The sequence below is a fragment of the Onychostoma macrolepis genome, chromosome 09 (genome assembly GCF_012432095.1).
Source record: "Onychostoma macrolepis isolate SWU-2019 chromosome 09, ASM1243209v1, whole genome shotgun sequence".
NCBI classification, from domain to species: domain Eukaryota; kingdom Metazoa; phylum Chordata; class Actinopteri; order Cypriniformes; family Cyprinidae; genus Onychostoma; species Onychostoma macrolepis.
Genome location: NC_081163.1, coordinates 16,807,236 through 16,828,720, shown reverse-complemented (window position 1 = coordinate 16,828,720; position 21,485 = coordinate 16,807,236). Strand labels below are relative to the sequence as shown.

General features: G+C 35.2%; 1 protein-coding gene across 2 annotated transcripts; it reads left to right on the top strand.

Annotated features, from left to right (window-relative positions):
* Window positions 1–838: 838 nt before the first annotated feature.
* On the top strand, window positions 839–21,181 carry kif5c (kinesin family member 5C). 2 transcript variants are annotated; one of them, XM_058788096.1, is made up of 26 exons: window positions 839–1,345; window positions 5,840–5,927; window positions 6,020–6,093; window positions 6,581–6,685; window positions 8,323–8,371; window positions 8,476–8,531; window positions 8,637–8,724; window positions 8,856–8,980; window positions 9,313–9,417; window positions 9,570–9,718; window positions 9,846–9,994; window positions 11,284–11,450; window positions 11,541–11,609; window positions 12,759–12,965; window positions 13,063–13,206; window positions 13,912–14,100; window positions 14,522–14,639; window positions 14,822–14,898; window positions 15,174–15,283; window positions 15,450–15,551; window positions 15,704–15,764; window positions 15,935–16,006; window positions 17,198–17,302; window positions 17,431–17,647; window positions 17,850–18,013; window positions 19,207–21,181. In XM_058788096.1, the coding sequence occupies exons 1-25, from the start codon at window positions 1,220–1,222 to the stop codon at window positions 17,999–18,001; spliced, it is 2,904 nt and encodes a 967-aa protein (XP_058644079.1). In that variant the 5' UTR covers window positions 839–1,219; the 3' UTR covers window positions 18,002–18,013; window positions 19,207–21,181. The 2 variants fall into 2 exon arrangements, with proteins under 2 accessions (XP_058644079.1, XP_058644081.1); XM_058788098.1 differs by lacking the exons at window positions 839–1,345; window positions 5,840–5,927 and having other exon boundaries at window positions 6,028–6,093; window positions 6,179–6,685.
* Window positions 21,182–21,485: the final 304 nt, after the last annotated feature.

Sequence of the window (21,485 nt, the reverse complement as noted above, 5' to 3'; positions counted from 1 at the left end):
TAAAAACCATTATGCCTATGAATGTCCCCACAAGGATAGTGAAACAAGTGAGTGTGTGTTTGTGTGTGTCTACATACAGTATATATAGGCTATATATATATTAGGCTAGACAAGCAAAACTGAATAGAAAACGACTGAAGAAAATTTTAATTTGTTTATAATCGCACAATTGAAAGACTAAATATTTGATTACAAAATTTGTGGTGTTTTTATTATCCATTCACATGTCCAGAACTCTTCCCAGGCAGACAACCCCTCCTCAACACCATTTAGCCTACTCGATTAAGCATGGATTCATAAGATGCCATTTCTACCATTGCACTGGCCCACTCTTTCAATTCTAGGGCTTTCCCTGTCATCCAGTGTCTCAAAATAATCCTACTTGCCATTGTAATACATACATAATAACAGAAAATACACGCTTTGAAACATTAGGTATTTGAGACAATAGACACAATTTAGAGGTTAACGATATTTCGGAGCCATACCAGCAACCTAAGACATCCATAACTTGTTTCCAGAATGGTTTAACAAGACTGCATTCCCAAATACAATGTAAAAAGGTGCCTGTTTCCAACTGGCATTTCCAACATAAATTGTCTTTCATCAGTTTCATCCTGTAAAGTCTTACCGGAGTGTGGAAATAGCCTATCTATGAAGAATCTTATACTGAGTGAACTTCCCCTTTTCTACTTTTATATATTTCCCACACCCCACCAAGATGCTGGACTTTTTTTTTTTAGGTCAATTTCTTCGCCAGTGTGTTGTTGATTTGTTTATTTGTGAACTTCGTGATCTGTTGCAGTCATGGGCAGCTCTGCTGAGAGGCGCTGTTGGACAGCAGAAGCGCGTGCGGAAGGAGCGGCCGCCGTCAGTCAGAGCGCGTGGAACTGTCCAGTGCTGATGCTCTTCAAACGCTCGAGGTGCACTCGTGCTATAGCTCCTAACACCGAGCGTCAACGACAACCAAATTACACTCATTTTAAACGTTTATGTGATATGTTACGTGCTATTTGAAACGGTGTCCAGGAGTTTATTTTATCTGAGGTTGTTTTCAGTTTCAAAGCTTCTTTTCAGTGGGAATGGACCGTACTGGCTGAACGACTGGCAAGATCGAGACATTTCGATTGTTTGATTGATGCATTCCTCTGCAGACTGCGGAGTGAACGACCAGATCTGCTGACCGGAGAGAAAGTTTCCTTGGATAAAATCATACACGATGGTGGATGCGGCTGAATGTTGTGTGAAGGTGATGTGCCGATTCAGGCCACTTAACGAATCGGAAATCACCAGAGGTGACAAATACATACCGAAATTCAAAGGAGAAGACACCGTGGTGATATCGGTAAGATGTCTTCAGAATCTACAGATGTAATCAAGGCGCGCATTTTCTTTTTTTGAGCAGGTTAGGTATGATGTAACTTCAGATAAATATAGGTCTATTAGTCTAACTTGACTCATTGTTGTGATCATTTCATATCTGTCTGGATGAATCATATTCGTGTGGTTCTTTCATATTATAAAGGTTAATCCTGAATTAAGTCTTAGTTCTTAGTTTTCCCTCTTAGACTGCCCAACATTTCATTTGAAAAACAAATCCTCTTTCATTTGAAAAAATTGTTGCGCTTTGACTTATTTATATTGCTGTGCCATGCGAGAATCGCTCCACACAGTGCTATGTTGAACATGGTTTCTTTTGTTTTACTTAAGCGAGTTTGTTTCAATTTTGTATTTTACTTTATTTAATTATTGTATTTATTTGTATTTTTTATTATTATATATCGACTTGGGTTCATTCCCCTTATGGCAGTAAAAAGATACAGGACTCACGATGACCCTATATTGCTACGTGTTGTCACAATGAGACCGACCATGAAATAATTTATTAGGCTTCTCAGCAATAATTAAACGGCAAAACTGTATGAAACACAAAACAAAAATGTGTAAGGTAATGTACAACAACAACACATTGTAACTGATAAATTGCACACGTCACATAAAACATGTGGGGCAAAATGTCCAGAGATCACAGCTTATATATTTTTTCTTTTAAAATTTAGGCTACCTTTATTATATAGACCTAGTTGGCTCTTGTCTGAATGTACTTTGTGTTCATATACTGAATAGATATAACTGATATTTTAGGTTTTAGAAATTCACTTTGGAGGGCAGAACTTATAAAAATATTCTCACACTCTTTGTGACAAATTTCCAACATGTTAACCTTTGAGAATTTCAGTGTTCTCCGTATAACATCTCACCATAATATCTTTGTTTACTTTAATATCATAATTTTCTTAATGACCACCAGTTGTGCCAGGCTTTTTATAGAATAATTTAGAATGGCTGTTGTGTATTTCATGTAATCTTATTCATTTCACTTTAACCTTAATTCAATCACATCAGATTTATTTATTTAGCTAGCTGCATTAAATCTGTCTACTTTGTTTTGAATGCAGATGTAGAGTGTACGAATGATTGTCAGCCATGTGTGCTTTTAGGGTTGGAATTATTTGTGGTTACTCAGTCTGGAAGATTCATGCTGATTATGGGTCAGAGCCTTCATTTTTCTTTTAATAACAGAATATGATTTATATTTTAGTAGTGGGATCAAATTAAAGAGCATCTGATATCTGGAATGAGAGTCTGAGGGACTGTGTGGGTGTGTGACGTGTTATAAATAAGCTGGCCTGTCGACACAGTAAGATACTATGGTTTTTATGTTTTACAGTAAACCTCCAGAAATCCCTTGTGCAAACACAATAGCCCATATTATCTGACCCATTGAGATGGTAATCGACATTACTATGCCTAATCTGCACACAAAATCGAGCGTAGCAGGTATTAGACTTCTGCTTCTAATGTAAATTCTCTGTAATGGTACCCTGCAGGCTCTGCACAGCCTGATGGTCCTAATGCCAGACATTTAGCTTTAGGATACAAGTGTGACTGTGAATGGAGATCTTGGTAATTTATGTACATTTATTACTGTCAATGTTTATCTAACTGCATCTCATTAGTGACTATTTTTTGGTAGTGAATCTTTTTTGTGTGGTGCTTTAATGCGATAGATTTTAAACCCTCAATAAACTCAAATTCATTTGTGGGGGAAGGGGGATATTTCACACCTCCTCCCCCAACAGCTCTGATGAACTGGAAATAAATAGAAATGAAGATCTAGCCTATCTATCTATCTATTTGCAGTATAATTATTTAATTATTTCAAGCATAATTAAATTATTTAATTCTAAAAAAATGAAACAAGTATAAAAATGATACATTATTTTCAAATGATTTATTTTTTAAATGATTTATTAATTCATAGTTTAACATAAACAACCAGCAGTAAAAAGATTGCATGGTTTGTGTTTGAGTATAAACTTCTTAAACGAATATCCACCACAAAACAATTGCAGAGAGATTTATAGGACAGATTGTGACAGTGAGAAATTACTAATCAATTGCAGCTTGTCAATACCAGGCTGGGTTTGATGCTTTGCTTTATGAGAGTTATCTGGTCAGCAGTGTTTAATGTGGGTGCTAACGTCTTATTATATGCACAAGGCCACAAAAGAGCCCCAGGGCCCCTGTGAGTAATTTACGTTGCCGTAGTGACAGAGGTTCTGTTTGAGGGGCCAGGACTGGCAGGGAACGGTTAGGCTGATTTAGTGGAATATTTAAGCCGGTCCACTGAGGATTGAGAAAATTGTTGTTTGACACGCACAGTCACATGCATGTTGCTTGGGTAAACCCCCTTCTTGTTGCTGTATTTCTTGTCCTCTTTAATATTTTGGCGTTATCTTCTGCACCACCTTGCAAACAACCCTTACATTTACTGCATTATTAGATTTATTTATAATGCACTTTTGTTTCTATATAATTTATATAAATACTGTACTATTTTATTCTACAAACCCATCTGAAATGGATAGAAAAACATGCATTATCCTTTCAAGTATTTGTTCAGGAAGTAAGCGATATAGATTTTTGATTGCATGTGGTAAAATCCTGCACTCTTGAAAAAGCCTTGATGGTCCCCAGATAATATGCATAAATTATTGACTAAAAGAATGCATTGTCCTGAACACGTGCGCTTTTATATACAGCCAGTGTTTGTGTTTATAAAAGATTGTGTTCAGATTCCAGCAGAGTGAAATATGTAAATGTCCTTGCCTATTTACAGACTATATATGCACACTATATATAAAATACTTGTTTGCCTGTTGACAGTGGCTTTCCAGTAATTATTCTTTTTCTGTTTTACAAGAATTGAGTTCAATCTGCAGTATTTATTTGACTTCTAACATAAAAGGTTGGACCGATAATAAGAGAGATGGAAGGAAGAGATGGTTTTCATCATGTTATTCTCCTCCAGTATTGGCCAGGAGACAGGTGCTGACTATCAGCCAATCAGTGCTTTTCTTTCCGGGTGAGATGTAGTTTCCGTGGTGACGGTCTGGGTTTGAGCAACAGCTCTCATTTGTGTCTCGGCAGGGATGCATGACCCCAACCAGCTTAATCAAACACAGACAGAAACATTATGTGTCTGTGTGAACACTGTCAACTCTGATACAGCACTATTAGTGTCTGTGTGATGTCTTACACTGATAATCAACAGGGCAAATGCATGTCTGTTTCAGGTCACCTGGTCCGTATGTTTCATTTATGGATGTTAAAATAAGGCACAGGATGGATCAGGATCTGTGTAGGTCTCAGGACTCTCTCTCTCTTTCTCTCTTTCCATATGGGAGAGTGTATTTGTGTGCATATGGGCGAAAGAGGATGTGGAAAATCTGCTGTCAGCAGTACATGAGCTCCCCATGATCTTTGTACGCATGTGTGAACACTAAATCTCACATCTCAGTTAGCGGATCTATACAGTAAAAGAAATAAGCATCCTTAGATATTTATCCAGCTTAACATTTTTTTATTACTTATTTATAAGTTTAAACATAAGGGTTAGACAAAAATGATAGATTCTGTAAAATAAATTAATTAATAGATTCAATAAATAAATAAACACATAAATAATCATAAAATAAAACTTAAATAAAATAAAAATAATATATTTAAATATGCAATACACATAAATACATGTAAAAAAAAAAAAAAATGAAAAAACGAATGACAGAGAAACAATTAAAAACAGGGAAAAAGAGGAAAGGAGAAGTCATTTCTGTGCCAGTAGCATCATGAAACTGTATTTTCAAAACTTTTTCTAGCTTAGCATGATTAACTTATAGTTTAACGTTTATACTCTGCACATAATTCTTTCTTTGGGGAGTTATTTTTCAGTTCTAATCACAGTTATAGATTTCCAGCAGCAGGTTCAGGCTCCGGCTCCGGCTCAGAGAATCAAAACAAAAGAGAGGGATTTGTTGGGGCTCAATAAGATTGACTGGCAGCTGGGGGTTGAGCTGCATTCATCACAAGGTCCTCTTATTTTCTCTTCAACAATGTAGACCCCTCAAACCCTCTGGGGAACTTCATAAATAGCCGTTAGCAGAATCTGTGCAGCATCAGCAAAACAAAGAGGTGCTGGGGCCATTTATGAGAGTGACCTCTTCATACAAAAATAGAATAATTCTTAAATGAATATGATATATAATTAAATCAAACTTATTATCTGTTTTGGGCTAAATCATTGAAAATGTAACACAGAAACACACTTTTACAAACACATATTATTGTGGATATTAAAGATATGGATTTATTGTAGGGTTTTAAAGCTTAAAACAAAATATTAATGATATTTTCCATTAGAAATGTCTCTTGAACTATTTTATGTTTTAAGACCTGTTCATTACTTGTATTTTGACTAATGTGTTTGTCTTTTTAGGGCAAACCGTATATCTTTGACCGAGTCTTTCCTCCAAACACAACACAAGAACAAGTATATGATACCTGTGCCAAACAGATTGTTAAAGGTTGTATATACATTACGTGTAGCTGCATGGAAGGTTAAATTATACAGGCCTTAAAAGAAAAAAAGTTTTGAACCATGAATCTTGCATTTCAGATGTGCTGGATGGCTATAATGGCACAATCTTTGCGTATGGCCAAACCTCATCAGGGAAGACGCACACTATGGAGGTAAGGAAAAAAATATTCTAATCACGATTGGTATCAAGTTCACACATTTCTGTAGTTCGATAATAAAATGTCACTATTTGCTCAGTCGCAAAATGCTCTAGATGGATGAATCGCTCAGCATCTTTCATGAAATGACTGAAATGCCAAACTGCTGCAACAGCTGCAAAATGCCACTTGACTGCAGGCGTTGCCCTGGAAACAGTCTGCGATTTCAGCAAGTGTTTTGAATATAAAGTCAATAAATTCAGTTGTAAATGTTTCTGAAAATGAATCACTTCGTAACCATCGAAAGATGCAAATTATCCAAACTGGATGTCCTCATACATTCTTCAGAGGGAATGCTTATATCTTTTGTATTCACATTACACACATATAGAAATTAGAAATTGCAGTGCTTAGTTCTCACACAAACTGTTGTAAGTTGTTAGAAATAAAGTGGTATATTATCAAATATTTGCTGTAAATATCTTCTGCAACATGAACACAGGGGCAGCTCCATAACTCACATCTGAAGGGCATCATCCCTCGCATCGCCCAGGACATCTTTGACCACATCTACTCTATGGATGAGAACCTGGAGTTCCATATCAAGGTGAAAACATTCAGCATTGAATCTACTTGTGGGTTTTCACATGTGAATTCATCAAATTTTTGATTAATTTCAATAATATCCAAAACAAAACATTAAGCTTAGGTGTCTAGAAAAATAGTGGAATGAATATAGTTAGTGGAATGTATCTCTGGCACAAGGTGATATACAGCATATTAATATGTTATTGGACTATACTAATACTAACACTAATATGTTACAGATTTGGGGGCTTCATTAAAACAGTATAATATTGCAATTAATCCCATTCCTATTGGTATAAAAATCAAAGCGAACCTACAATCCTTCATCTCTGAAAAACACTATTTCAACAAAATAAATTGTTATTACTGATGGCAAATTTAATCTATTCCAGCATCTTATTTTCAGTGGATGGCACTGGAAATGGATGAATCTTTCAGAATATATATATATATATATATTAGTGGTGGGCCGTTATCGGCGTTAACGTGCTGCGTTAACGTGAGACTCTTATCGGGCGATAAAAAAATTATCGCCGTTAATCTATTCTCAAAGTTGGGTTGGGAGCTGGGTCTATACTACGCAAGCTATGATGACTTTCACCTTGATATTTTAGCGCGGATGTATACCTAGCCGAATTGCACTGTAGGGGGCGAGAACGAGTCTTCGAACCTGTGTGTATGCGTGCTAACATGGATGCAGCTATGAAGCCGCTGGGTTTGCTTCAGGGAAAATTTATTTTTAAGAAGCTTCCCAATGGAAATCGGCAAGTCATTTCTGTCTCTACGTTACATGGTCACGCTCTCTGTATCGCGCGCACAGCGGAGTTCCGCCCCGGTTCGCACACACACACACACAAACAAACAAACGTAAGCGCACACACACTCCCACTCCTATTTGTAAATATTAAGCCGCAAAACGACTATTTAAATATGACTTCTGTGTGTCTCTGTGTTAATGTATGGCGCAGACGCACGGGTTTGTTCACTACTCATACAGAAGACCGCGTGACGCTTGCGGCAATATTAACGTCTGTCGTCTCACTAAATGAGGACATAAATACATGAACAACATCTCCAGAACTGCTCTGAGAGTCACTTCATGAGCATTCGAGCGTTTCATTTGAGAAAAACTATCCTCACGGCAACCCGTCAAAATAAAAGTTCGGTTTCACTTGAAGACATTGGGCAGAACGTAATAGGCTACTACTACTAAAACTATTAAAACCTTATCTTTAAGGAATAATCATACAATGTCTTCAATGCTATTATCAATATTAAATTCTTGATGACTGCTAGTTGTTTACTACTAGTAGTGAACTTATTCTGATCTACTTGGCAGAATTCAAATGAGCCATTTTAATCTAGATTAATTCCAAGATTACAGTGAGATTAATCTAGATTAAAAAAATTCATCTATGCCCACCACTAATATATATATATATATATATATATATACTGTATACACACACACTCATACAATTTTAATATAGTTTTTCTTTATTACAGCATAAACTCCTCTGCATACGAGTCCTCTGCTGTCATTTTCTGACAGACTATAATTCCTGTGTTATGTATTTAACGTGCCTTTTTTTAAAAAAAAAAAAACAAATTTTATAATACTTTTTTATTATTATTAATGGCCATACCTTATCACAGGTCTCTTATTTTGAAATCTACCTGGACAAAATTCGAGATTTGCTTGATGGTGAGATAAAAGCAATCTTCTTCATAGTATTAAGATTCTTTAAAAAAAATATATTAATAGATTTTTCAAGGTGTAAATTAAATTTTTGTTGTCCGATTCTAAAGTTTCCAAAACCAACCTGGCTGTCCATGAAGATAAGAACAGGGTGCCATTTGTCAAGGTAGGAAAGATAATACACAATACAATACAGTGTTTTTTTAGTCACCAGGCATGAAGCAAACGCTTCCTTGATGTCTTACGTCTTTTAATGCTGTTTCATTGCCAGGGTTGTACAGAGCGCTTTGTGTCTAGTCCGGAGGACGTCATGGATGTGATCGATGAGGGTAAATCCAATCGTCATGTGGCTGTCACAAGTGAGTGACTGACTATTCCTTATTCCCTGATATAATACATCACATCTTGAATCAAACATAATTAATATACAGTGCTATTATAAACACTGTTTTTACCCTAACCCATCCTCTGATGTTACATTGTGTTACAGACATGAATGAGCACAGCTCCCGCAGTCACAGCATTTTCCTCATTAATATTAAGCAGGAGAATGTGGAGACAGAGAAGAAATTGAGCGGAAAACTCTACCTGGTGGATCTGGCAGGAAGTGAAAAGGCATGCTTTTATTGATTTTTTTTTTTTTTTTTTTTTATTCTGTTGTTGCCTTTGTTTTATCTCTTTTGCATCTATAGAAGCAATACAAAAAATAACAAAAAGGGCAAAATAATAACTTTTCTTTTTAACTTTATATTGTATATACTGTGTATGTGTGTGTGTGTATATATATATATATATATATATATATATATATATACTGTATATATATATATTTGTGGAATTATAGTTCAAAAACCCTGGCATAGTCATAATAAAACTACAAAATAGATTTGAGAATGATATAATATCCACTCTCTCTCGACCTCTCTGTGGCTCTTTCTCTTTCACAGGTCAGTAAAACTGGAGCAGAAGGATCTGTGCTAGACGAGGCTAAAAATATCAATAAGTCTCTCTCTGCTCTGGGGAACGTCATCTCAGCCCTGGCTGAAGGAACTGTAAGTGCTCAACCCATTTCAACTGCCCAGTCAATTTCAGTTTTTCACTAAAATGCCACTCATCTTGTATTCATAATCTAGGCCTTACACTGTACAAAGCAATATTTGCTTTATACATTATTTATTGTTTTGCCTTATCTTTCTCATTACAGAAAACCCATGTTCCATACAGAGACAGCAAAATGACCAGGATCCTACAGGACTCTTTGGGTGGGAACTGCAGAACAACCATCGTCATCTGCTGCTCTCCAGCCGTATATAATGAGGCTGAGACCAAATCCACACTCATGTTCGGCCAGAGGTGAAGCCATTTTATGCCCTAGAAGATTTCTCTTTCATTGTATAAAGACTGAAATTAAGAATAGTTAGTGAAGCTAAAACAAAAATGTGCATGTACAAATCATTTCCACGTTGCTTTATTCACACAGGGCCAAAACCATCAAAAACACAGTTTCTGTGAACATGGAGCTTACAGCTGAGGAATGGAAAAAGAAATATGAGAAAGAGAAAGAGAAGACCAGAAATCTGAAAATCATCATCCAGCGGCTAGAAAATGAGCTCAAACGATGGCGGAAAGGTAAAGAGAGAAAAAACAAGCTTCAAACAATAAAACATCATTTTGTTTGCTGTTACATACTGACAAATATTTAACTGATTAGAATTAGATTTTTATTTTGTTTCATGTTTAATTGTTGTGTAATTGTTATATAGTATTATATATTTGTTATAAGTTTGATATATACTATTGTTTATATATATATATTTATAAATCACTGAGGAAGATTTCATTGAAATGATGCTTGACATTTGAAGTGATTGCTTTGAAAATACTGTAATGGTTGAGATGATGTTTGCTGGGTCAAATTTGCAGAGGCCAGTCAATTTTTGATGTAATTGTCTTAACAAAAGCTTTGTTTTTTTTGCATTTCGAGTCCTAAAATGGACTCCACCATAAGGAGCTAGTTATTTCTTCTTCCCCTGTTTGTCTAAGACTTATTAAAGCCAGGGCCAATTTCTGTTTTTGAGTAAAATAATGATGTCCAAACAGAAAATGAAGTTATTGAATAGTTTATGTAATTATTTTGTTATATTGATTAGAACTTGACACAAATTGGCCTTCATATAAACCATGCATGTGCTGATGACAGAAATCCACAGTAATTGACAATGATAAATACCAATTAGCACTAATTACATGGATTTTGTAATGGTACACACATAATGACTGTCATTAAGTGAAAGCATGTTTGCTACAAAGTACATACAGTATGTATGTCAGCACTACCGTATATGGCTAAATATATTTACTTTCCTTCAGCCTCAGACATGTCCAAATCTTTTCTTTTTCCCTTCTATGAATCCTGATGTTATTCTGTCAGTGTGTATCACTTTCTCTCTCCTGCATCCCCATGAATAGGTTTTTATTTCTTTGTCAGTGTTATCAGCTCCCTCCACCGCTCCTGCACATAAAACACACAGATGCTGGGTTCACCCATCCCAGCGCTATAAAGCCCAGAGAATAACTGTGGCTCTGACTCTGTGTGCAGCTGTTCTTTCCTTTACATTTAATCAGTCGTTCTCATCTCTGTCTTTATCATCAAGTCTGCAGGACTCTTTCCTGAGAGACTTGTTCCTTTTATTAATGAAGAAACCAATGCCTTTTTATTTTATTTTATTTTATTTTATTTTATTTTATTTTATTTTATTTTATTTTATTTTATTTTATTTTATTTATTTTATTTTTTATTATTTATTTATTTATTTTATTTTTATTTTATACAAAAATAACTCCGTACTACAAAAAACAACAAATGCTTTACTGCTTCAGTTGTGTTGGACTGACATATTTTACCTCTTTATCTTTAGGTGAGAGTGTACCTGTTGATGAGCAGCACAGCAATAAAGAATTAAAGAATTCTGAAGCCGCTCCCATAATTGACACTTCGGCTCCGCCCCCTGAGCCTCTTTCTGATTCAGAGAAAACCCAGTATGAGGAGCTGATCAATGACCTGTATCAGCAACTAGACGACAAGGTGATAAATACCTCTCTCACACACTGTTAGAAAAGTGCATCAGGAAGTGCAACCTTCACAATTCAGACCTTCCTCTCTCTTTCACCACAGGATGATGAGATCAACCAGCACAGTCAGCTGGCAGAGAACCTGAAGCAGCAGATGGTGGATCAGGATGAGGTGAGTCCGGCTCAAGAGCAGCAACATAGAGCAGAAAACTCATGCCCTCCGCAATTTATGATGTCACACGCCTTCCCATGATGCTTTGTCTGCAATGCATCGGAAATTGAAACAAGAAGTAGCCATGACAGAGAATGAAACCGTTTTACCTATGTAAACAACATACATAGGCTGCTAGCTGATCACTGGCTGGCTCTTATGCATTCCTTGATTGCAATAGAATGTGTTTATCAAAACTCTTTAAAACAAATGTAATAATTAGTTAAAAATAATTGATGTTTCATACTGAGCTCTATCATGTCATTGCCTGCACTTAGAAATTCCATTCAGGTACAAAGAGTGGCAACAAAGCAAAATGAGTTCTAATTATACAGGTGGAAGTGAAAGACATTTAAATATAAATGTTGTTCCTATGGAAACAGTTCCACAGGATCTCTTTTGAAACAACCTCAGGAACTCAAAAATCCCCATATTTCTGTGTCAGTATCATTTTTTGATCATTCTGATTAAAACTTTCTGAACAGCATTCCAGTGATCACACTCTGTATGTTCTTATGAATATATACCCTTTACTTCCATCTGAGATCTGATCGTTTTGCTATCTCTGAGTTAGTTTGGGGTTTTTGTTTATTCATGTCTTTATTTTTAAGAGCTATGCTCACTAAAGCAGCATTTATTTGATAAAAAAAAAAAGTATAATTCTGAAATATATTACAATTTAAAATGCCTTTTTTTATTTGAACATATTTTAAAAAGCAATTTATTTCCTGATGGCAAAGCTGAATTTTCAGCAGCCATTACTCCATTTTCAGTGTCACACAATCCTTCAGAAATCATTCTAATATGCTGATTTTGTGCTAAAGAAACTATTATAAATATAAGTGTTTTCAACAATTGTGCTGCGTAATAATATGTACAACCTTTACTGTTACTTTTGCTAAATTTTTTGTCCTTCAGACTATTTGTTCTTGCTGAATAAATATACTAATTTCTTTCAAAAAAAAAAAAAATCTTACAGACCACAAACTTTTGAATGGTCATGTATATATTAATGACAACCACAGAGAAGCAAGAATTCTGCAAAGTAAAGCTCCAGACAGTCTGCTGACTAACATAGATGTCTGACGTCTCCATCCTGCATTATTACAGTTACTGGCATCCACACGGCGTGACTATGAGAAGATCCAGGAAGATCTGAGCCGTTTGCAGCATGATAACGAGGCAGCTAAAGAGGAGGTGAAGGAGGTGCTCCAGGCCTTAGAGGAGCTGGCAGTGAACTACGACCAGAAAAGCCATGAGGTGGAGGACAGAAGCAAGACAAACCAACTGCTCACAGAGGAGCTTATGCAGAAGAGTGTAAGCAGAACGAGGAGGAAATAATAAAGCTCATGTGAATGAAGAGTGATGGTGATGTAGCTTTGTGCATTGATTTGGTCCTGTTATCTCTTCTTAGGCAGCTCTGGCTGGTGTGGAGAGGGATCTGTCAGCCCTGCAGGAGCTCAGTGGACATCACAAGAAGAGATCAGCAGAGATCCTCAGTCTCTTGCTCCGGGACCTCAATGAGATTGGCAGTGTTATTGCCTTGAATGACCTTAAGGTAAGAATACACAGCTTAGTAAAGGAAAAACTTTTCAAAAGATACATTTTTTATCTTTTTTTTTTGAGTTGTGCAGATATAATTTGTAAATTGCACTTTAGTTTTGTAAAGAATACATACCTCACAACTGCTTGCATACAGATGTGAATATGTGATTATTTACAAACATTTTTATACATTTTATATATGCACTTCCATTCGAATATTTGGAGTCGTTAAGATTTTTTTGAAGATGTTTTTGAAGGAAGTCTCCTATGCTTACAAAGGATGTAATTTGATCAAAAATACAATAAAAACTGTTATATTGTGAAATATTAATGTAATTTACTGTTTCAGTATATTTGAATTATGTTGAAATACCATTTATTACTTTTTTACTCTGATGGCAAAGCTGAATATTCAGCATCATTACTCCAGTCCTCAATGTCACATGATGCTTCAGAAATCATTCTAATATGCTGATTTGCTGCTCAAGAAAATTTTTGAAAACAGTTCCTTCTTATTTTTGTGGAAACTGTGATACATTTGTGGAAACATGATATATTTATTTATTTATTTATTTTTCGGATTATGTGATAAATAGAAAGCTCAAATAAAACAGCATGTATTTAAAATAGAATGTATTATCTTTAATGACAGAAATTCAAAAAGCAAATGAATGGAATAGTTATGTGCCATTCATTTGGCTTCTCTTTCTTTATTCAGATGACAGAGATGAACGGAGGCATGGAGGAGGAATTCACCATGGCACGACTCTTCATAAGTAAGATGAAGTCAGAAGTGAAGTCTCTGGTCAACCGCAGTAAACAGCTTGAGAGCACACAGGCCGACACAATGCGTAAAATGCAGGCCAACGAGAAAGAGCTGGCTTCCTGTCAGCTCCTGATCTCTCAGGTACTCGCAGTGATTTATTTACAGCAGCAAACAGCGCCCTCTAGTGGTGATTCTAGATCTGTATATGGGCGATTCTTCACTTTTAACTTATCTTTTGTGTCTATTTGGATGATTTAATGAGTTAAAAAAAAATAGGATAGATTATAGTTGCTTTAAACATATTATTTTTTCATTAGCATGGTCAATTGTCCAGAATGTCCCCTACCCAATTTTAACTTCTCTTCAATGTTGGATTAATAAAAAGATTTTTTAAAGGTGTTAAATCCAAGAAAGTAAGGGATTAAGAACTGAAATGCAATTAATGTCCCTAATTGAAGAACAATACTAACCTATAGCCTGCCTGCAGTACCTGTATTGCAGCCCATTGATGGAGTTCTCAGGCCAAGTAATCTAAACATTGTTTTTGTTTTTTTGTGTCTAGCATCAAGCAAAGATCAAATCCCTCACCGACTACATGCAGAATATGGAACAGAAGAAGAGACAGCTGGAGGAAAGTCACGACTCACTGATGGAGGAGCTCGCTAAACTCAACGCGCAAGGTCTTTGTGATGCACACACATTTTTTTTTTTGTAGCGTTTACATGCTATGTGTTGTCACAAAATACCGTGATATTAAATTATATTCAAATTCAAACAAGCACAACATGTTTCATTCACAGTGGTTTTACTATTTATATGTCAAAAAATATATAGTAAAAAAATCTTATTTTGGTTCATACAGAAAAGATGCATGAGGTGTCAGTCATGGATAAGGAAAAGGAACACATGAGCAGGATGCAGGACGCTGAGGAGATGAAGGTGAAGAACATGAACAGATAGCAGAGCAACGTAACAGGAAATCAACCTACAAATGACTAACTTATAGCTGTCTCTGCATAATAAACTATGATAAAAGGAAGTATTTTATTTTTGATATTTCAAGATATAAAGATACTCTGACTGGCCAAATCTGCTTCATAGAATAGGAAAAAAACCTATTTTTAAATGTATAATATTTCAAGCCAAATTGCCCTATAGATTAACACTGCCCCATTTATATTGAAAATATAAATCCCATATGCATCTGCATGTAGAAAGCCTTGGAACAGCAGATGGAAAGCCACAGAGAGGCTCATCAGAAGCAGCTTTCACGTCTGCGAGATGAGATCGAAGAGAAACAGAGGACCCTTGATGAGCTGAAAGAGTAAGTACTTTATTTCTGATTACTTCTGGTCAGTTCTGTAATTGTTTTATATCTAATATTCATTTGTAATATTTATTTTGAGACATTCAATGCATCTGCTTTTGACTGGTATTAGTCCAAATGATCAAAAAATAGTTTGATTCATTCAATAATTCCCTGCTGTCAGTGTGAACCAGGCTCTTCAGCTTGAACAGAACCAGCTCAAGTCTGACTATGAAAAGCTGAAACAAGAGGAACAGAAGAAGGACGAGAGGCTGCAGAAGCTTCTGTGAGTCAACTGCTCATATTAAAAAGTCGTATAAATGATCTGCTCAAGGAATAAGTCAAAGATAGATTTTAAGAGCGACAATGTTTGTAAAACAGCTCTGTTCCACTAATAAAGATATTTTGAACACATATTATCATTTTTGTTGTAATCAGCTTTTTGAATGAGAAGAGGGAGCAAGCTAAAGAAGATCTCAAGGGTCTGGAAGAGACTGTGGTGAGTACGATCACATTACCTGGCATTCCTAGAGTTTGTCTCTAAGCACCACCATCTGCTATTTCAGAGTTGTTCACCTTGAATATTCAACCTGTAAAGCTGTTTTTTTTTTGTTTTGTATAAAGTATTTTTTTTTAGATCTCTGATCATGCTATTTTCTTTTCAACAAGGCCAAAGAGCTCCAGACTCTCCAGAGCCTGCGTATGCTGTTCATCCAGGACATCAATAATCGCATTGGACGAGTGAGTATCCAAAACAAATACTGTTCCCTTCTTTTTTGATATTACCTTTTGTGCTAGTATTCTCTGACCAACAGCTGCTAGTTAATGTTTGTAATGATGCAAAACTAGACAACAATAGGAATAAAGTAACACGTTAAAGCAAGACACTACAAACAAAAGCAATGTTTTGGGGATTTTTGCTTCCATAAATTGTCTTCTTTCAGACTAGTGGATAGAACATAGCCAAACACATTTAAGTGTTTATTGTATTGCACTTTGTCTATGTGCATCTGTAGATATCAATGTAAATACATATCTTTAAAGGCTGTTTTCTCGCATTTTTGTTTTCCATGCACTGAGCCAAAAATCTCTTTTCAGTATAGGTTTATTCCTATCTAAATTCTAAATACAATTCCTGTTTTATTTGTTTGACATTAGTTAAAGGTTATTACAGAGGTTAAGGTTTTTTTCACATTTTGGATAGCTATTTTTATCAATCCATAAATGAGTAAATATTGTCAACAGCAAGAAAAACTATACATTTTTACCATGTTTTTAGGAATATAATGTTGTATAAATCATGTAAAATGACATGAATGAACAAACTTTAATAAACTGTAAAAACCTCTGTAAAAACCATCAACTCTTTGTCAACAGGAATTGAACCTGGCTTTATCCAGTGTTCAGATATCTGTTCTGGAACATTATGCAAATTAGAGCTAATTTAATTTGATAATGCATATTTGAATATTTAAACCTAACTTTTTAGAAAGTATGTAATACAAAACATTTTGGTAACACTTTAGAATAGGGAACACTAATTCACTATTAACTACGACTTTTCCCCTCAGTAAAGTCCTAATTTGCTGCTTATTAATAGTCAGTAAGGTAGTTGTTAAATTTAGGTATTGGGTAGGATTAGGGATTTAGAATAAGGTCTTGTAGAATAAGGCATTAATATGTGTTTAATTAGTACTAATAAATGGCTAACATTCTAGTAATATGCATGCTAATAAGCAACTAGTTAAGAGACCCTAAAATAAAGTGTTACTAACATTTTTTCTTAATGTACTGAGTTATCAGCTGAGGAAGTATGGTCATGTCTGCAGTATTAGTTATACATTTTTTACCTGTTAAACTGCCTTTAAAATGGTTCTGATAAATACAGTGTAACAAGCCACTATGAAAAAAAAATACATTTCTGTTTTATAGAGTGTAGAGTTGGACATTGATGAATCGGGGGGAAGTCTTGCACAAAAACAGAAAATAATTTTCCTTGAGAATAACCTGGAGCAGCTTACTAAAGTCCACAAACAGGTTTGTAGGATTTTTTTTAAACTTTGCACAGAAATTACAAATATAATAAACATAGTAATAGTAATAATGTATATTGTAATATAATATGCTTTTAATAATTCTGTTTATATATTCTGTCATTTTCATAGCTGGTGCGTGATAATGCAGACTTAAGATGTGAGCTGCCCAAACTGGAGAAGCGCCTGCGTGCAACTGTTGAGCGAGTGAAGATCCTGGAGTCTGCTCTGAGAGACGCCAAAGAAAGCGCCATGAGAGACCGTAAGAAGTACCAGCAGGAGGTGGACCGCATCAAGGAGGTCATCCGAGCCAAGAACCAGGCCAGGATGAAACACACCGCACAGATTGGTCAGAGCTGCTTCATATCCGGGTCTTAATGTTGCATTATATCCAGTAGAGGGCACCACATACTCAGTAATTCCTTGTCTCTGGTTACCTGATGCCCAAATGCTCTCATATTTTGCTGCATGTCTCCCATACATTATGCATGTTCCATATATGTATATTCATGTAAGTTAATACTCAATTTAAACTGCACTGTCTCTTATAGCTAAGCCTATTCGTGCTGGACATCATCACCCAGCGGCTTCTGCCTCACCGGGCCACAGTATCAGAGGGGGCGTCCCAAGCCCACGACGACACCACCAGCACCAACCGCAGCACCAACAGCAGCAGCAGCAGTACCATCACAGGAGCAAGTGAAAAACACTCCATGTACGTTTGGTTTAGTGCCTTTTCTGCTACAATGATATATGTATTCCTTCATTTTAACCCTGTAACAACTGGCAGATGAAATAACAGTCTGATTTTTTTTTTTTTAAGTATCAAATTTGATACATCAGGCTTTTATGGCTCATATAATATGGCATGAGAATGTAGAGCTCATAATCAAGAAGGGGAAAAAACACCTCGATTTTATTCAGAGGCAATAAAACATGCAATTTGTAGACTAATGCTATATAGCAGACTACTTGCATACATAAAATGTATTTAAATATCAATTGTCCCTCTATATCTCCCAATAATTTGACTTAGTATTGTACATAATTTATGATCAAAGATCTGTAGTTTTAATAGTTAGGGGTGAAATGTATAATCCAATGCAATACAATGATGATTTAGAGATATACAAATAAAGGTTTCTCAAAAGCCTGATGTATCATATTTCACACACTTACATTTAACATAATTTTTCTAAATAATTTATGTATATATAATCAAGTAAACCTAAGTTGCTTCAATATGACTAATAATATAGAAGTTATTGTTACATTTATGTTATAAAAATCAGTAAAGATTTCATGGCAAAAGACATATACCACAACCTGAAGGTTTCTTTCGAGTATACTAAGTTTTTACATTTATATTTACACAATTTTACTAAAAGTCATGAAGTCGTGTCATGTTGATTCATGTGTTTTTTCTTCTTAATTTGACTCTGCAACAAGCTGGTGTGATTCTGTTTGGCTTAATTTTGAGATGAATGGGTCAGTGCTGAAAAATGCTGCTAATTAGGTTTCCAGCATGTGATGCATCTGGGAAGCACAAATGACTTTAGTCAGAAAGTTGTGGTGTTACATTAGTTACTGTGCCAACTGTTTGACAAAGATGGAGCAACATGGTTATAATGGCTACAAAAGACTTGTGCCCGAATGCTTGGGAAAGTCAGTGAACTGTGGACAGTGTCTATAGTGCCATCTGGCATTCGCTGAAATGTTGTCAAAGTTTATGGATCTATTTCAGGGTAGGTCACTTTAGTTTACCCAGTCATGAAAATAACATTATTCATGTTCTGGGTGAAAGAAAAGCCGTTTGTCAGTAATGTGGTTCAATGTTTCTTGCTAATATTTTTTTTCTGACAGGTTTTCTCCCAACACAGTGTGTCTAACTCTTTACATTTCCAACAGGGGACAAAAAATGACCGGTCTGATACCAGTCTGCACATTCTTTCCATTCCAGCTATGTGTGGCAACAAGAAGATGTCTCTTTCCAATGCAGTCTTTTCTATTCAATGAGGGGAGGAAAGAACTATTGTCATCTTATACTAAGACGTTTCAAGTTCACTTCCTGTCCTTACCATGACCTCCTTACATTCATCCTGTTTAAGTGGAGATTTGTGGACTCAACTATGAATAAACAAACTCAGACTCACAAAGTAAGACTAAAGGATATTGAATATTAAGGTGATAGAAGTGCTATTTCATTTAAACTTTTTTTTTTTTCTTGGCTTCTTTCTGCCTTGAGTCATTTTGTATTTGAAAAAGTCTTCAGTGTTTCTATCACATTCTGATTACAGTAATTCAGCTCGTCTGTCATTACACATGCCAGGTTAGTTTCCATAGTAGTCTTGAAAGATGAAAAGTTGTCACTAGAGCCTACACTGGAAGTTTGTATACCCTCAGGAGTTACATTAAGACCTTTTTGTGGTTCTTTTAATTGGCACTAATTCCTTCGGTCTTAATGGCCATTGAAAACATGCAGTGACATGACTTGGGAATGTAGCTTAGGGACACACACATTGCTATTATTAGATGTTCATTTTTATATTTATTTATTTATTTTTATATACATTAAGTATTGTAACTGAGTTTACTTTATTTACATGTTGTCTTATTTTTAAGTTTCTCTCATTAGATCCAGGTCATCATGTGTACATGTTTGTATACAGAATATAGGTGCTTTGAAAATATATTCATTTATACCGTAAGGTGCTCTGGAGCAAACAACAACTGTAAAATATCAGTATTAATACCACATTAGTGATAAAATCAGGAATCATTACTCTGTCATATATTGGCTGTTACTTAAACTGACCTGTTTTGAAGGGCATGAAATGCAGTCATTTAGAGAAAGCCAAAGTCAGAGATATTACAGCATATGAAAAAATCAGATAAGAAGAGGAGAGATTTTACAGCTGATTGTTTATTTGCCATTTATGTGCTGAATTTTACTGCATAATTTAATTTTGCTTATTTTTATAATTATTTCTTTTTCTTGATATCATTATGATATGAACGACCAATGATTCTTAAAAAAAATTTTTTTTTTAAAAACTAAGGAAAAAAATATCATAGACTTTTTCAAGAACCACAAATATTATTTCATCAGGTAAACCATGCTATCATGCCATAGCTATTTACAATCTTGTGCTAATACAAAAATGTTGCCTACTAACTGTCTGGTGTTAATTGTCTCTGGTATGTCTATATGTTAAGCATTGTTTTATCAGCTGTAACAAAGTGATCAGTACATGAAAATGTTAATATTGTGGAAACTAATTCTTACTCGGTTTACTGTAAAAGCTGACCAAATCCGTGATAAGTAATGTGAGCACTTTCTTGCAACTTTCTTGTTGGATGTTGTGAACTGATGAAGAAAAACACAAATGCATTGACGGAAATCTGTTTCTATTTGAGAACCTGTCCTATCAAAAATACTTCCTTCATCACTGAAATAATTAGTTTTTTTTTTTTTTTTTCTATTTAAAAGATCATCTAATGTAAAGTACACATACACGATATCCTAACAAGGTCTAGTGTTTTTGTATCTGTGTCCTTGTACTAGGTTTTTCCATGTACAGCTCTATTGTGGTGAGTTACTGTACTGCACACAGAGACCTCATCAGTTTTGTCGTGTTCATCAGTGTTTCTAAAGTTTCTGAAATGTGCTATAACTTTACCTCAGCAGTGTATGAAGCTTTTGAAAATGAGAAATTAAAGAACATGGAATGAACTTCAAATGATTCAGTTGCTTTGTATGTGAAGGAAGTGTCACAACAAGGATATGAAAAGGTTTCTAAAGTTTGTCTCAAGATAAAGCACACGTGTTATGGATAACAGGGTTTTACCTACAGAGTGTGATACTCATTTATCAGATGTTGATGTGGAATAAAAACGTTTACTAAATGTATCCTGCAGTAATTTTGTCTTTTCTTGGCAAACAAGTTTTTCTTTGCTGTAATTTGCTTTGAGGAAAAAACGAGCAGGACACATATATAGTGTTGAGTGGTGACTGTAAAGAACAGTATAAAGGCAATACACTTTTTTTCGCGAATCGATTCTTTTGAACAGTTCGTGTCAAAGAATCGTAGCTAAATAGGTTCAAATTTTTAATATAATAATTAATATAATTACAACATGGACTAAAATTATTTAATAAATCCATAATGTAGCAGGTACTTTTTTTT

Excerpts from the sequence above, each read along its gene's own strand:
- kif5c (XM_058788096.1), top strand. The coding sequence starts at position 1,220 with ATGGTGGATGCGGCTGAATGTTGTGTGAAGGTGATGTGCCGATTCAGG. Across the intron at positions 6,094-6,580 it reads GGAAGACGCACACTATGGAG|GGGCAGCTCCATAACTCACA; the intron begins GTAAGGAAAAAA and ends ACATGAACACAG. Across the intron at positions 15,552-15,703 it reads GAGAGGCTGCAGAAGCTTCT|CTTTTTGAATGAGAAGAGGG; the intron begins GTGAGTCAACTG and ends TGTTGTAATCAG.